General features: G+C 40.1%; 1 protein-coding gene across 1 annotated transcript in view; it reads left to right on the top strand.

The window, feature by feature from the left end:
- COL25A1 (collagen type XXV alpha 1 chain) overlaps window positions 1-15240 on the top strand; it is a 385643-nt gene that overhangs the window by 253945 nt on the left and 116458 nt on the right. The window contains exons 6-7 of the mRNA XM_073001823.2: window positions 5375-5401; window positions 5561-5587. Of these exons, the coding sequence (XP_072857924.2) occupies window positions 5375-5401; window positions 5561-5587 (54 nt within the window). The remainder of the gene's footprint in view (window positions 1-5374; window positions 5402-5560; window positions 5588-15240) is intronic.

The following is a 15240-nucleotide window of genomic DNA, read 5'->3' as shown; positions in this document are numbered from 1 at the left end:
CAAATACACCAGAGAAATATACATGCTGTTCAGGTAAACTAATGTTGCCATGCCCATTGCACAGAATGCAGGCTAGAAAGCTATTTTCCATTTTCCAAACCCTTGCTCTACAAACATTTTACCTACAGGTATATGGTTCCCAAAAGACGTTCCTTCATTTTTTGAAATATGAAGTGTAGTGTGTGGAAGTTAGACTACAGATGTACACAATGCTTCATTTCATGAATTTCCTGCTGGGCAACCCATGCCAAAAGTGCTCAGTCTTATAACAAAGTGGCTGTTTTTCCCTTTTGAAAAGCCTCTTTTATGGATCAATATTTTGACCTCCGCAGCCTGAATTCTTTCCAAATTAAGGGGAAAACCATTTTTAAGATAAGCAAGATTAATCTTTTCAGTATATGTGATCTGTTTTAAACCTGGGAACATTCTGGGGCACTTATTTCTGAATGGCCAGGAGAAACTGTACATTTTTTTAAAAGTTTTAATTTTTAAAAAGCATACATTGAAAACTCTATGTCCAAACTCACCCAAATTTGGCCCAGAGCAAGAGCTCATTGCCTACTACAACTGTCCCAAATGTAGTGCTCATTTGAATCCCTGTTTCAAATTTATAATTTTGTTTGGGCTGCCCCCATTTTTAGAATGGCTTTATAGAATGTTGATTTGCTCTGTCAGCACAATATAACTGATACACTCTCCTACAGCAATAACGTATCGAATAAGAATGCCATGGACTAAATTTTCATTGACCCCTACATAGCTGGCCAGAACTGGATGCGTTAGTTTAACATGCTATTTTGTCTAGTACAGTTTAGTCAGACAAAATGAGCAATTTTCCCTTCTCTTTCTCTATTAGAAGTTAGAGGAAAACTTAACTGCATTAAAAGCTGAACTTAAAAGAAAACAAAGAATTTAGTTGTTGTTCTCTGGGTGTTTTAAAGTATTTCATAAATCCAGGAGTAACGAAGAGAAGAGAAACATGTGCATGCAAAACTAGGAGGGAAGCATTCTTGAGAGGAAAATTAAAGTTAGGTAAAACCACCAGAAACCTTTATGAGCATTTATAGATTGATTGAATGCAAAGCAAAATGTTGGCCTTGTACAGCGTCTAGAGTAATGCTATTCTAAAAACATTGCCAAGTTCAATAAAGTCAAAACTACACCACTTAGCTTCAGAACTCACACGAGAAATGAGAAGGAAAATAGTATCAGAAGAGGTATGGCAACGTGATCATTATGATCCTGAGAATTTCGTTCTTCATAATTCTGCAGATGTCTTTGGTTGCATACATTTACGGGATCCAGGAAAGTTTGACTCATAAAACCAATTAAGATATGCTTGTGTAAGATGAACTGGCACATGTATTTGTGGACAAGACTATATTGTGTTTTCTGTGACTTGAAACCATGTGATTTACACGTGTTGATTTATATCTATCAATTAATCCAATGGGTCTCTGTGCTATAACTGGGACTGCAAATTGTATGTTGGCCTAAATGTATTGATTTGTAAATAAACATAACTGGAATATTTTTGTAACTGAAAATTAAACCTGCCTCAGCTTCACATCGAAACTGCATTGTGAACAACGGACTACATTACAAGTCTTCCTAGGATAGTCCTCCCACCTGTGATAGGAATACAACTATGAACTGTGCAGGAGAGTTGTTTTATAGTACTTTTTTAGGCTAATCTCCAAAATGGGGAAAAAATGATGGTGAACATGACTGGCTTATTGTACTGTTACATCTACAACCCACTAAACAAGCTGCAGTAAGGATATAACATTGCCACAGAGCACTCTAAGCCTGACCCTTAAGACCCCAAACAGGGCATGTCTTTAGAAGTAGAACTCCTTGAAGGGATAAATTGCATCTGATGCCTCACTGCATTTTGCAAATTAGATTGCTTTTGTTTTGTGATTGGTCATCGGGAGGTACATGAGGAGGGGCTGTGGCTTCATTTGTGAGTCTGATTGTGTTACTAAGGAATTACATGCTGTGCCTGGAAAGAAAGTGTTCTGATAGCAGGAAATGTGCATTTCCTTTAATATGTGATTTGACCTTCAGTCCTTAGTGTTAATCACACTGGGGGCTGTCAGAAACCACTCTGTTCTAGTTCCAGCTACAGGCCTTTCAGCCCTTATTGTGGACAACTTGTTAGAATTTGCATTAATGGGGGATTGTTGTAAAGGATTTCAAACTAAGCAAAAACTAATTTAGAATGATCAGGAAGTTTTCTCTTTGCTGCTGCCTTTGTGGGGCAAGATGGGCTGGGGGGCGATGAACACAGTGCCTAATCCTAACTAAATTAAAAATCCATTATTTAGTTCTGCCCATAGATATTCTATGTGAATATCTCCTGCTTCTGTCCCTTGAAACTTTTAAAGACATTGAAGGATAAGGTGTTGCCCTTTGGTTCAGTGGCATATGCTACTCATTCAGCTGTCATTCTAGTTGCATCTTTTGATGGCATGAGCCATCTTGTCCTTCATTTCATCCAAGAAAATCTTCCACCCAGGCAATCATCAAACGAAGCAAAATAGCAAGGCTTGAAGAGGATGACTTTAATGCCAGAGAAGTACAGTAGCTTAAAAAAAACCTTAGTAAACAGACTGCATCCCAGAACTAGTAAACCACAGCTCTGCCATTCTATCTGTCATGTACAGTGGAACTGATGATGCACTGTGGAAGGGAATAGCATCCTAAATTCTCATAAAAGGAACCAATTTTTGCTCACAGTGTTGCATTATGCTGCCACAATGAAAAGCACTTCTGGGCACACCAAAGAAATATTACAGAATCCAGCAGCTGGCTTTCTTTTGTTGTGCAGTAGCAAAACTGTCAACCTTCATGACGAATTCATAAAACTGAATCTCCATTAACTGTGCTTGCCAAGGTGTTTTATGGTCCATGGTTACACATGCCACTGACCACAGAGATTACTGAGAATGGATAGCCGTAATGAACTGAGTCAAATTATTCAGAAGCTCTGCATTACAGTTTTACTCTGCTATATTATATATAGCAGACCTGGCTTGTATAACGGAGATCTGGGCAGGCAATATGAGTGAGGTTGCCCTTTCACAGATGTGGCCCCAGGATACTCCATACAGTATCAGGGCAGATTGGAGGGACTACTGTGGTTGTTCATAGGGATTCCATCCATTACTGCCTTGCTTTCAAGCTTTGGGTCTAGAATGTTTGTACCTGATGGTGGGGCTAGGCCTGAAGTTCATGGGCTCCATGACATCCATGAGTCTATCCCAGCATGTCACTGGCCCTATGCATCTAGCAGGTCACACTCTGGACCTGATGTTCTTGACTGTGCAGGCGGAGAGTGATCTGATCTTTCACCCACTGTCATGGGCAGATCACTTTCTGCTGAGTTCCAATCTGTTGATGGCAGCCCCTCTCCATGGGGGGAATAGACCTGTGAAAAGGTCTGCCCTCGTAAGAATAGACCATAGGCTTCTTCACCCTGAAGGGCTTCAGGAGGCCTTGGAGGGTATCTTGTCAAAATGGTAGGCGTCCCTGTCGAAGCCCAGGTTCACAGATGGCATGCAGCATAGTACCTCAGAACAAGAGAAACACAGCACACTGAAAGCTTAATAGGACAAATAGAACCTGTGTTTTCTTGCTAAACACAAACGCCCACCATCAGTTTACTTATATTCTTTTATGCACACATGTTATTAAAAAATCAGTCATCTATACATTATAAATGTCTGTGATATCCAGGTAAAGGTAAAGGTTTCCCTTGACATTTAGTCCAATCTTGTCTGACTCTAGGGCGCGGTGCTCATCCCCATTTCCAAGCCATAGAGCCAGCGTTTGTCCGAAGACAGTTTCCATGGTCACGTGGCCTGCGTGACTAGACATGGAACACTAATATCTTCCCACCACTGTGGTACCTTTTTATCTACTCACATTATTACATGTTTTCGAACTGCTAGGTTGGCAGGAGTTGGGACAAGCAACGGGAGCTCACTCTGTCACATGGGTTTGATCTTACGACTGCTGATCTTTGACCTTGCAGCACAGAGGCTTCTGCAGTTTAACCCACCACGTCCCTATGATATCCAACCTACCTTAATTGAAATACAAACCACGTTAATTAATATACAGTGGTGCCTCGCTTAACGAGCGCCTCGCTGAGCGATGAAATCGCTTAACGAGGCGCTCTGGGCCATCGCTGGAGCATTCGCTCAGCGATGGCCCCTATGGAGGTTTTTCGCTTTGCGATATTCGCTAAGCGTTTCGCTTAGCGAATATCGCATAACGAAGCCGGGAGAACAGCTGATCGGCGGTTCCAAAATGGCCACCGGAAGGTCCGCGCCGCATTTTCGCGCCCTGCCCTCGCTTACCGAGGGCGCGAAAATGGCGGCGCTATGGGACAACATCGCTTAACGGTGAGTTTTCAAGCCATAGGAACGCATTGAACGAAGTTCAGTGCGTTTCTATGGCTTTTTTATTACCGTTTAGCGATGTTTTCGCATAGCGAAGGTTAATCCGGAACGGATTAACCTCGCTATGCGAGGCACCACTGTATATGAATTACCACGTCCCTATGATATCCATCCTATATATATATATATATATATATATATAGCCACAAGGGATGCCTAAAATATTATCTCAAGGCTACATAATGTTTATGATGCGTTCCTTTAGTAATAAATAATAAATAACTATGTGGGATAGTTTGGATTTTAATTAGGGTGGTTTGGATATCGTAAACAATTATATTGTTTATATTGTATAAATTACTGATATTTTATAATGTATATATAAAAAGCATATAAGTAAATTGTTGGTGGGTGTTTGTGTTTAGTCAAAAAAAAAAAACAAACTCCACAGGTTTTGTTTATATTATTAGATGGCATGTAGAGACAACCCGGGTGATTAACACAACCACTCCTTTTTGTAGAGATAGTTTTTTTAAAGTTATTGCTGTCAAACAGCTCTCTTTAAATAACCATCCTGCTGTGGGAAAAATGCAGATCTTTTGGGGGCCAAATCCTTAAGTGTTTGGATGACAATTCCTGCATCCCCAAACCAACTGGCTGGAGGTTTCAAGCAGTGACTTTTACAAGTTTGTAAATCTCCTATGTTTTCACAAGCTGCCCTGGAGGTGGTAACTCCTATGTATTCTAGCCTTTTTCTACCTGCTAGCTTCTTGTATACAAGGGCAATTGGCTGTGGTGAGGAGTTGGTGGAAGAACAGTCAGTCAAGTGAACCTTCATTGGCTAAGTCACTAAACTCCAAGCACAAATTTGCTATCCTGTCTGATCCTTGTGAAAGCGAGGCCTTTTTGGTTGAGTAAAAATATCAGCAAGATGTTAATGAATATATATTCTCTGTTTCTTTCAGGGCCCACCTGGTCCAAAAGGCGAGAAGGTGAGTCAGCATGCTATTGTTGCTACTAACAAATAAATGGAAGCCCTCCTGATATTAACAGGTGGCTCTTGAAGCCATATGATGTGAGATTATTTAAGAGAGCTGAGTTAGCACACAGATGCTGTGTTAAAACTATCATCTCATCTTTCCACTTTGCAGGGAGATCAAGGTGATCAGGGCCCACGGGTAAGCATATTAACCAAAATGTTCCACTTCCCCTTTCCTGACTAGGCAATTAGTACTTAGCGCAAAACTAAATTGAACAGAGTGTCACAGCTAATTACGCTTATCAGCTGCTTTCCCCCTGCATGTTGTAGAAAGTGTCTGCAGGAAGGCAACAGCCAAAAGTGGTTTCACAGACTATAGAAACTATTGCAGTAGAAACAATCCGTGCTACATGCATTTGCAATACACTAAAATGCAAATTTTCTGTACTTAGGTCACAGTATATTTCAGAATGGTTGTGATATGCAGTTTTAACTAAACAGATCTTTCAGCTTCTCCCCCTTGTGCTTTAAAAAAATCAGATGTGCATGAACTAGAGCAAACTACAGATGGATTTTAACAAATGATAGATCTAAAAATTTAGAGTCATGCATGTCTTTAATATCTGCCTTTTTGAAACAACAGTTTGATTCAGGTGTCTAGAATATAGGTTTTAGAAGTAGCAGGCCTTGCAAAGTTTCTTTTAGAAAGTAATTAATTTGTAATGTATTAAAGTAGCTCATTGACATTATGAAAAGTAAGAGAACGGACTAACTTGGGGGTACTCTAAATGCCACAGGTATGCATTTTAGCCCCCCCATGACATGAAAAAGTAAACAGAATAAACAGAGTAAACAGAATTCATGATGAGGAAGGAACAATGTTACCAGTCATTCTTTTTTTTGCAAAGGGACTGTTCTAATGTTCTCATTACCACCAAAAGTAATATGATGCAGCCGATGTTGCTTGTAGCACATTTTGTCCCTTCCCTGAGAATTAATCAGTACCTTTGACTTTGTCTTGATTTGGTTTGCGATACAAAAATGAAAATCTGCCACTTTGAGAGTGCTAGTTGTTTCTCTTTACATCTGTGCATCACAGTAAAAGGGGGGGGGCAGCGGGAAGCACCAGCTAGTGCTGGGAAATAATTCTCAGAACAGAAAAGTCATGTCTCTCCTCTTCATCCAGTATCCCCAAGAGCCCTGGCTATGTTGGCTCCACGTTGAGGGGAGAGTCTTAGAGAAGCTGCCCAGAGGGGGTTGACCCTCTTACCCCTGTCAGCACTGCTCATTTGTTTCCCTTCTCCCTCTGGGTCTAATTTGCACTACTATCCAGAAGGAGAAGGCAAGGTCCAGTGGAGGCTACTGTTCTTCTTTTTTTCTTGTTCCTCTTTTTATATTTAGTGATGGCAGAGAAACAGACAGGGGAGGGAAAAAAAGGGGAGGAAAAAAAGGCAAAGCCTCTCAGGTCATGAGGAGAAAGGGAATCCCAAGGCTGTCAAAAGAAGAGCTGAGTAATGTTGGAGGTGCATTTTAGAGATAGGCTCTCCTTCATGGGCTGTATCTTTACCTTGAGACTTTGAAATGATGCCAAGACGTCAGTTGTTTCGTTAACTTCATGGAGAGATTTTATGTATAAAGAAGGAAATCCTGTCTCCTAAACATGTCGATCATCTTTGCTGTCAGTAGTTTCTTTCTGAACCTCCTAAAACAATACTGTAGTCCTCTTTTTCATTGTGTGTCAAGTGCTACCTCATGCCAGTTGTGTTTGCCTTTTGCTTCATGCCAGAAATGAGTCCCTTGCTGTACTGTGGACCTTGGCAGGTGCCCAGTAATGCTAACTGCTGAAACTAATTCTGGTCCCTGTCTGGTCATCTTGAATGCTGGCGCTCTTCTGGGTTTGGTGGAATGGTTTGGTTTCCATTTGCAACAGATTAAGGTGGTAACATGCTGAGAAGACAAAATGGACTGTTCTTTGTCAGACTAGTTGATCATATTTGGATGTGTGTGTATTTTTAATACCCGCCCAGAGTAGACTTTGTCTAAAAGGGCGGGGTAGAAATCTGATAGATAGATAGATAGATAGATAGATAGATAGATAGATAGATAGATAGATAGATAGATAGATAGATAGATAGATAGATAGATAGATAGATAGATAGATAGATAGATAGATAGATAGATAGATAGATAAAATATGTATATGCATTATAGTCTCCCGAAAAATCACACAAAGGGCAGGAACAGAAAGATTTCCCTGATGCATTTGCTAATGTTCTAAAGATGGGTTTTCACATGGATCAGGTCCCATCCAAGATACTTGAGTTTGGGAAGGTTAAATTCCCCAGAATGTTCTGCAGCAGTACTACATATGGGAACTCAAAGCATTTTGAGATGTTTTACAAACACATTTCTCAGGTGCATGCCATCTTCACCAGGGTGGCCAGTTCTTAGCCCACTGACATATCAGGAAGTCCACTAAACAATATCTTACCTAGGGTCCCCTCAAATCTAGAAACAGTGCCTAGGGGAACATATTCAAGAAGAGTTCCCTTCTTGAAACCTGAAGTGCTACAGCCAATAACAGCTTTCTTCCCCTTCTTTGGTGTTTGAGAATATTTCTGGGGATGATGGGAATTGTAGACAATCCCATCTGGAAAACACCAGCCTGCGGGAATACAACAAATTCTGCCCTACAGAATACAATAAATATTGCTATTTCTTTTGGGCTGTATATTTGTTTGTATGGGGTCCTCATAATGTTGAGCCTTTGTTTTATTCATACACTTCAGGTTGATCTTAGAGCGGATCAACTAATGATTAAGGGCTAGCTGTTCCATATGAAGGGACAGTGAGCTCTAAGAGTTGGCCTTGTTCCAGATAATACAGGTTGCCAAAAGCAACTCTGCCAGAGTTAACTCTTCTGATAACTATTGTGAGATACTTGAATAATAAGGATAGATACCCTGATGACGATTATCCCCCATCAGCCACCTTTCTCTCACCAGGTGCAGGAGCAGTGAGCCAGATTTCTTGCTGTGCTTCTAGCTAGAAAACAACAATGCGTAAAATGACTGCTAGGAAACCTTTTATATCAGAGTGATATGTTCAAGACTTTCTAAGAACTACATTATAGCTGTCTTTGTAGACAGCACAAAGGCATGATATTGCCAGGGGCAGAAACAAATTGATTTTAGCTTTGAACCAAGTTAAAGAGCTAAAGAGAAAATAAGAGATAGGTTGCAAGCGGTGATTATGGTTGGAAAACTAATTGTTTTACACCAGTCACAAAATTACCAAGACATTCCTTTCTTTTTAAAGCCCTTGCCATGTGATATCTTTGCTTCTGTTCATTATTTGAAGTAGATGTGTGGATCGCTCATCTCTGTAATATATGAAAACATAGTCAAAACCTCTCTTTCACGCTTGAATAATGTTGATTGCATCTGAGATTCCACCATGGTGCTTATAGTCATTTTTTGAAGCATTCTATCCAAATTTGTAATAAGTGGGCATGTGAATTCGTTTGAAAAAGAAGTGGGGATGTATATTAGAAGGGTCTAGGAAATGATAAAAGCCTGTGATTTCTAATTTTGTAGACTTTGCAGGGAAGTTTTGACACTTGAGCTTATTTGAATCACGTTACATGTTACATTAGATGCACTGTCCTTTTTTTCTTCTTTGTTTTTATTTTACGGAAAAGTAAATGGGGAGCTGACAGACTGTAACGGCAGCATTCAAAGTGGAAAGATTTAATTCTTCTATCCCCAGCTGTTTCCACTCAAAAAAATCTCCCTCCAGCTATAAGTACACTTTTCCCTTTAATAATGCTGGGTTTAGGGGCACTGGACCCCAAGTAATTCAAAGTCAATGTGTAACTCTAATCCCCTTCCCAAGTGTAACCAGAAAGCATAACCAGTCGATTAACATTTTGGCATGCCCCAGAACCCTTCCCAGCCACCATGTGGAGCCTCCATCCCAAGAGAGAGGGCTGGCCAGGCTGCTGCCATCAGACTGGGGGCCACCTCACCATCAGGCCAATCAATGAATCAATGAATCAATCAATCAATCAATCAATCAATCAGTCAGTCAGTCAATCAATCAGTCAATCAATCAGTCAATCAATCAATCTCTCTCTCTATATATATATCCATCCATCCATCCATCCATCCATCCATCCATCCATCCATCCATCCATCCATCCCTGTATAACCAAAGCTGTCCTGCTCAGATGTGTGCAATTCAAGGGAGAAGTGTAATATTAAAAGTCCTCTGTTGGTATCAGGTCTATGCAGAGATCTTCAGCAGGAATTCAAGAGGAATAGAGAAGTAGAGAGCTTAGAAATGTTACCTTTGGACTGTGAACCTCAGAATCCCCCAGACAGCACAGCCATCTAGTAGTTAAGTTTTAAATAATATTTCCAACCTTAGGAGAGTAGCATTCCCTTCCCCAAAAGTAATGAATCCTTCCTTCCCTAGAACAAGAACTCTGTGTTAATTATTTAATGTGACCTTTAATTTCCCCAGATACTAATATGTGCCAAGGAAAAACATCAGACCAAAGGCTATGTTGTTCCACATTTTCTTCCCAGAATGGCCAATGAGATTGGTTTGGGGTGCCCAATATACAGAGAGTGAATGTGATAGCAATTCCTTACTCATTTTGCATAATAAGTGATGCTGAGGAACATTGCTGAACAAACCTAAGTCTATTTCACAACCTAAGTCTGAATTCACCTCATACAAGCAGACTCAGCCCAGACATCTGTCATAAATTTCTGGGACTCTGATCTACAATTTTTTTCCTCCGCTATCCATGAAGGGGTGGTATACAGCCTGAGGAAGTGGGATTTCATTCATGAAAGCTTGCAATTTGTGTGATTCTTTTTAGTGTTTCAATAAAGTTATCTCCTTACTCTTGCATTGCTGAACATTGCTGAAGTTATTGTCATGCACTACAAGTGGCTTCTAGAGCCTTTATCAAAATATAAAAAGGGGGTTCTATCCAGGAGGTGTTCCTACTGACAGGAGAAATCTGTCTGCTGATTGGGAAGTGATTTTTCTCAAGCGATAACCTATCCTATATACTAACCTATTATCACTCTCTAATTGGCCTTCTCAGCCACACTAGATGCTGTTCCAAGATCTCTATTCAGAGCACATTACCATAGTCTCTCAAGACTGAAGGATGCGTACATCCAACCTATCCTCTTTTGAAGGGTCCCCCAAACTGGTGCAGATTTTGATATGGGTGACTGCAAGGAAAGAGGGAATGGTGAAAAATCAGATTTATTTTTCCATTTTTGTTAATTGACGAACACTAGTTGGAGACTACCCTAAAATATTACAGACAGCTCTTGAGACAAGAACAGCAATGCTACATGCACAAGCCTTTTTTCTCTCAGCTAAAGGTCAGATATGTTTTACCCAAAAGGTTCATTAGTCTATCATCTCATTCTTACTTGGAAGTGGGCCTTTGATTTTGATTGGGAGGAACCTAACAGTCTAGAAGTCTGCTACTCCTGGAAAAGTTTTATTCTTCAGTTCAAAGCTCAGACAAGTAAAATAAAACCATTTGACAGAGATTTTGTTTCAAATGTGCTGATCAAAAGAGGCTGACACGTCTTTGATTTCTTACACTAGGATTTACGTGTCACTGCATAAAATTGTGCAAGTAGTAATATCTCTTCCACTTGCATCCCTTTGGATCCTGGCCAGTAGGTTATAGGCTGAGTTTTCTTATATCTGTTTATGAGTTTCATAAATGGGACCATATATAGACATGATCAAGGTTCCGCAAATCCTTTCTCTGGCTTATGGTCCTAGATATCTCTAGAGAAACTGATGTTGTACTGTGGCCAAGTAATGTGGCCTTACTAGTTTGTAGAACAAAAATAATGTTTGCTGTAGCTTTTTAGTAATTTGATTTTTTTTTAACTTTTAATTTTGTGGTGTCAGCCTTTTTAGTTTTTTTTTCCAGATTGCCATTCTTAATCTTGGATACGTAGATAGCACTGATGTTAGCTCATCCATCTTAATCTCTGTGAATGAATGGCCTTAATGGTTCTCCTGTTGACCCCTGCGTGTCTTCCTCATGGCAAGAAATCCAGTTTTTTGTGTTTTTTTTTTTATTTTGACATCTTCCAGAGCTAGAGGGAGAAGTCAGAGAAGGAATTTGGGACCAGCTTTTTGGTACAGATGACACATTTGTGGATGGTTAAGCAATGTGATTTGGAATAGCAATGAAAAAGTGGATAGTTCTAGTGACACAATCCACAATCCTTTATTTTATCACAGATGGTGCTGGAGTATGATTCTCAGATTATCCACAGGAGTATGAGATATAAATGCTGTGTCAGAATGTACTGTACACTATAGAAAAAGATCCCTTATCAGGCTACCTGTTTCAGTCACTTTGGGCAGCAGTAGAATTTGGCTGGATCTGTATTTATTATAATCATCATCATCATCATCATCTTAGAACTACAGAGCTGGAAGGAACCTTGTGGATAATTGAGTCCAGGCCCTATAAAGGAGGTACAGTGGGAAATTGAACGTCCAGCCTCTGGCCCCGCTGCCAGATGCCTATCCAGCAATTTACCCATTATGATTCTTTGTTGGGACTGCTTGTTATGTTCAATATGAACATGTGGAGGGAGTGTTGGGTTTGGAGTCTAGAAACTCAACTTCAGAACAAGAGCAAAGGTATAGGAGTCAGGGATGTCATGGGACCACAGATACAACACTTTCAGCCCCTTGAAACATTTGGGGAGCGCTGAAGTGACAGATACCTCTGGTCATCTTGAGGTTAGTACTGAAATAAAGCACAGAGTAGCTAAGCAGCATATTTTCCTGCTAAGCAATCAAAGTAGCAAGGAGAGTAATATTTTTGGGTCTCCCTTCCAGCATTCCACAGCTTACATAACCTTGATTTTCCTGCGTCATAGTCTAATAATAAAATGGTGTTAACATGATAGAATAGCAAATTATGTAAGTGCAGCAGGTTTATTACACAATCAGACCCTGACCACTTTCCAGAATTCCCCAGGCATCATGACCACTTGAGTGAAATTTTCATGTCAAGAGTAAGCCCAGTTGAGCAGCTGATTCTCAAGTGTGTATAATTAGCATTGCAGCATTTAGGCATTCAAGTCTCATGCTTCTTTAATCAAGAGAAAAGTCCCTATTATTCATGGACCAAGGAGGGAAAAGTTTTCTTGTGTGAGCCGCCCTGAGTAGACATATTCTAGAAGGGTGGGATAAAACCTTAAATAAATAAATAAATAAATAAATAAATAAATAAATAAATAAATAAATAAATAAATAAATAAATAAATAAATAAATAAATAAATAAATAAGAAGCTTGATATTCTGTGCATTTAGCTTATGTTTACTTACTTTATTGTACTTAAAGGAATTGGGAGGTGGGGGGAATCTAGCAAACTCTTTAAAAATTCACAATGACTTTTACTTAAGAAATCTTGCCACCTAAAGATCTTTCATGATTTATTGTCCAATCAGTGCAGTAATTAATAAAAATAGACCTTTTGTACTAAACAGGTCTAATGAAATATTTTAATCTATTTGTTATCTTCTTCTTCCAAATGATAATAAAGTGCTACTACTATTCAGTCCTGATACAGAGAAGCGATTTACTGTTTATCAGGCCTCCCAATCATCATCCAGCAGCTGACTTTAAATTAGTTTTGGGGTCTTGGGTGCAATAAGAAGCCACACAGGGTGCGTACTTAACTATTTTCATAAAATTATTTTCTCCACATGGTGTGTTCCAAGTAAATTTTTTAAACAGCTGGGGCTGCACGGAACTGATAGCATCTTTCAAATGTCTTCAGCAGGAGGGATTAAGTTCCAGAAAGCGAAGGCATTCAGAACTTTCTTTTATTATCTTAACCTTTATTAACTTGAGTGATTAAACAGATTCTTTTGCTCTGGTAAAGCTGCCAGTATTCTCTAGTTAATATTCTTAGACGATTAACCCATGTTTTCCTCTGATTGCCTATAATGAGAAATTGTGTAATAATAGAATAGAAGTTAGCTGACTGGATAGCTCGGTAAGTTGGGCGCCTGGTTGGAGAGCTATGCTGAGTGTTCAGTTCCCCTTGTGCCTCCTGGGAGAAGAGTGAGCCTGTATATCATCAGGCAAGCTGCGAAGTCCCAGAGCTGCCCCACCCCACCTCCCAATGATTGGTAAATAAGTTCTTAATTCTCTATACCTGGAAAACTCTGAAAATGGTTGCTGTTAAGTTAGAATCAACTTGATGGCATGTAATTGTTAATATAATCTATAGAATGTTTACTAGCGGTTTTATATTCATGCCTCATTGCAAGTTGTTGCAAGTGTATAGACAGGGAATTAGCACTTTCACTAAGCCAGGCCATTTAGAAAATGAGCCCAAATGTTATAAGTCTGTTGAACTCTTACTCTGTGGATCTCTTAGTCCTGATGAGAATCTGTCAGAATGCACTGTGCCAGGACATCAAGAAAACTATGTATATGCAGTACCATCCATCATCAGAATTAGTGCAGTTTAGGACAATGCTATCATAAGGTTTAATGCAGAATTTGACAACCTCTAAGGGCCACAGCCACCCACTCCTGTGTCTTAGAGCATTGCAGCTTTCCTTGCACTAATTCTCCATACAGGAGATCTTTTGGAATCCGACCGTCAGCCATTCTCATGACATGCCCAAGCCAACGTAGACATCGCTGTTTCAGTAATGTATACATGCTAAAAATTCCAGCTTGTTCTAGGACTACTCTGTTTGGAACTTTTTCCTGCCAGGTGATACCAAAAATGTATCAGAGACAACGCATATTGAATGTGTTTTCCTGCCATGCACAAAAGGGTCCAGGACTCACTGCAGTACATGAGTGTTCTCAGGATGCAGGCTCGACCTGGATCGTGGTATGTGTCGTCAGCTTCTTATTAAGCCATACTCTCTTTGTGAGTCTAGAGAACATGGTAGCTGCTTTGCCAATGCGTTTATCCAGCTCAACATCTAGGGAGAGAGTGTCAGAGATTGTTGAGCCAAGGTACACAAAGTCATGAACAACCTCCAATTTTTGTGTGGATATGGTAATAGAGGGAGGTGAGTCCACGCCCTGGCCCATAACTTGTCTTTTCTTCAGGCTGATTGTTAATCCAAAATCTTGGCAGGCCTTGCTAAAACGATTAATGAGTGGTTGGAGGTCTTCAGCAGAATGAGCCACAATGGCTGCATCATCTGTGAAGAGGAAGTTCTGCATGCCTTTCAGCTAGACTTGGGTCTTCGCTCTCAGTCTAGAGAGATTAGAGAGCTTTCCATTTGATCTTGTCCAGACACCTTCTGTTGCAGTTCCAAAGGCGTGCTTCAGCATGACAGCAAAAAAGATCCCAAAAAGTGTTGGTGCGAGGACACAGCCCTGTTTCACTCTGCTTCAGATGTCAAAGGGATCTGATGTTGAGCCGTCAAAAACTACAGTGCCTTTCATTCCGTCATGGAAGGATCTGATGATGTTGAGGTGGACGTCTTTGGGAAGTATTTTAAAAAGGGTGTCCCTGCTAACCAAATCAAAGGCCTTTGTAAGATATATGAGGGCCACAAAGAGTGGCTGTCATTGTTGCCTACGTTTCTCCTGCAACTGTCTACTTTTTCTGGTATGACCCTTTTTGCACTTGTTTGCTTTCCTTATCCATTGGAACTTTGGATTGTGCCTTCTTTATCCCAGTGACAATGGCATAATCACACAAGTAATCAAATCTGGCAAAATGAAATCCTCTGTGACAGCATACAAAGATAATGAGATGTATATACAGCTCTTCCACAGGAGATTTTCTCCTCATTATGAACTA

The sequence above is a fragment of the Pogona vitticeps genome, chromosome 5, assembly GCF_051106095.1.
Source record: "Pogona vitticeps strain Pit_001003342236 chromosome 5, PviZW2.1, whole genome shotgun sequence".
Classification (NCBI taxonomy): domain Eukaryota; kingdom Metazoa; phylum Chordata; class Lepidosauria; order Squamata; family Agamidae; genus Pogona; species Pogona vitticeps.
This window is presented reverse-complemented; position numbering and strand designations above follow the sequence as displayed.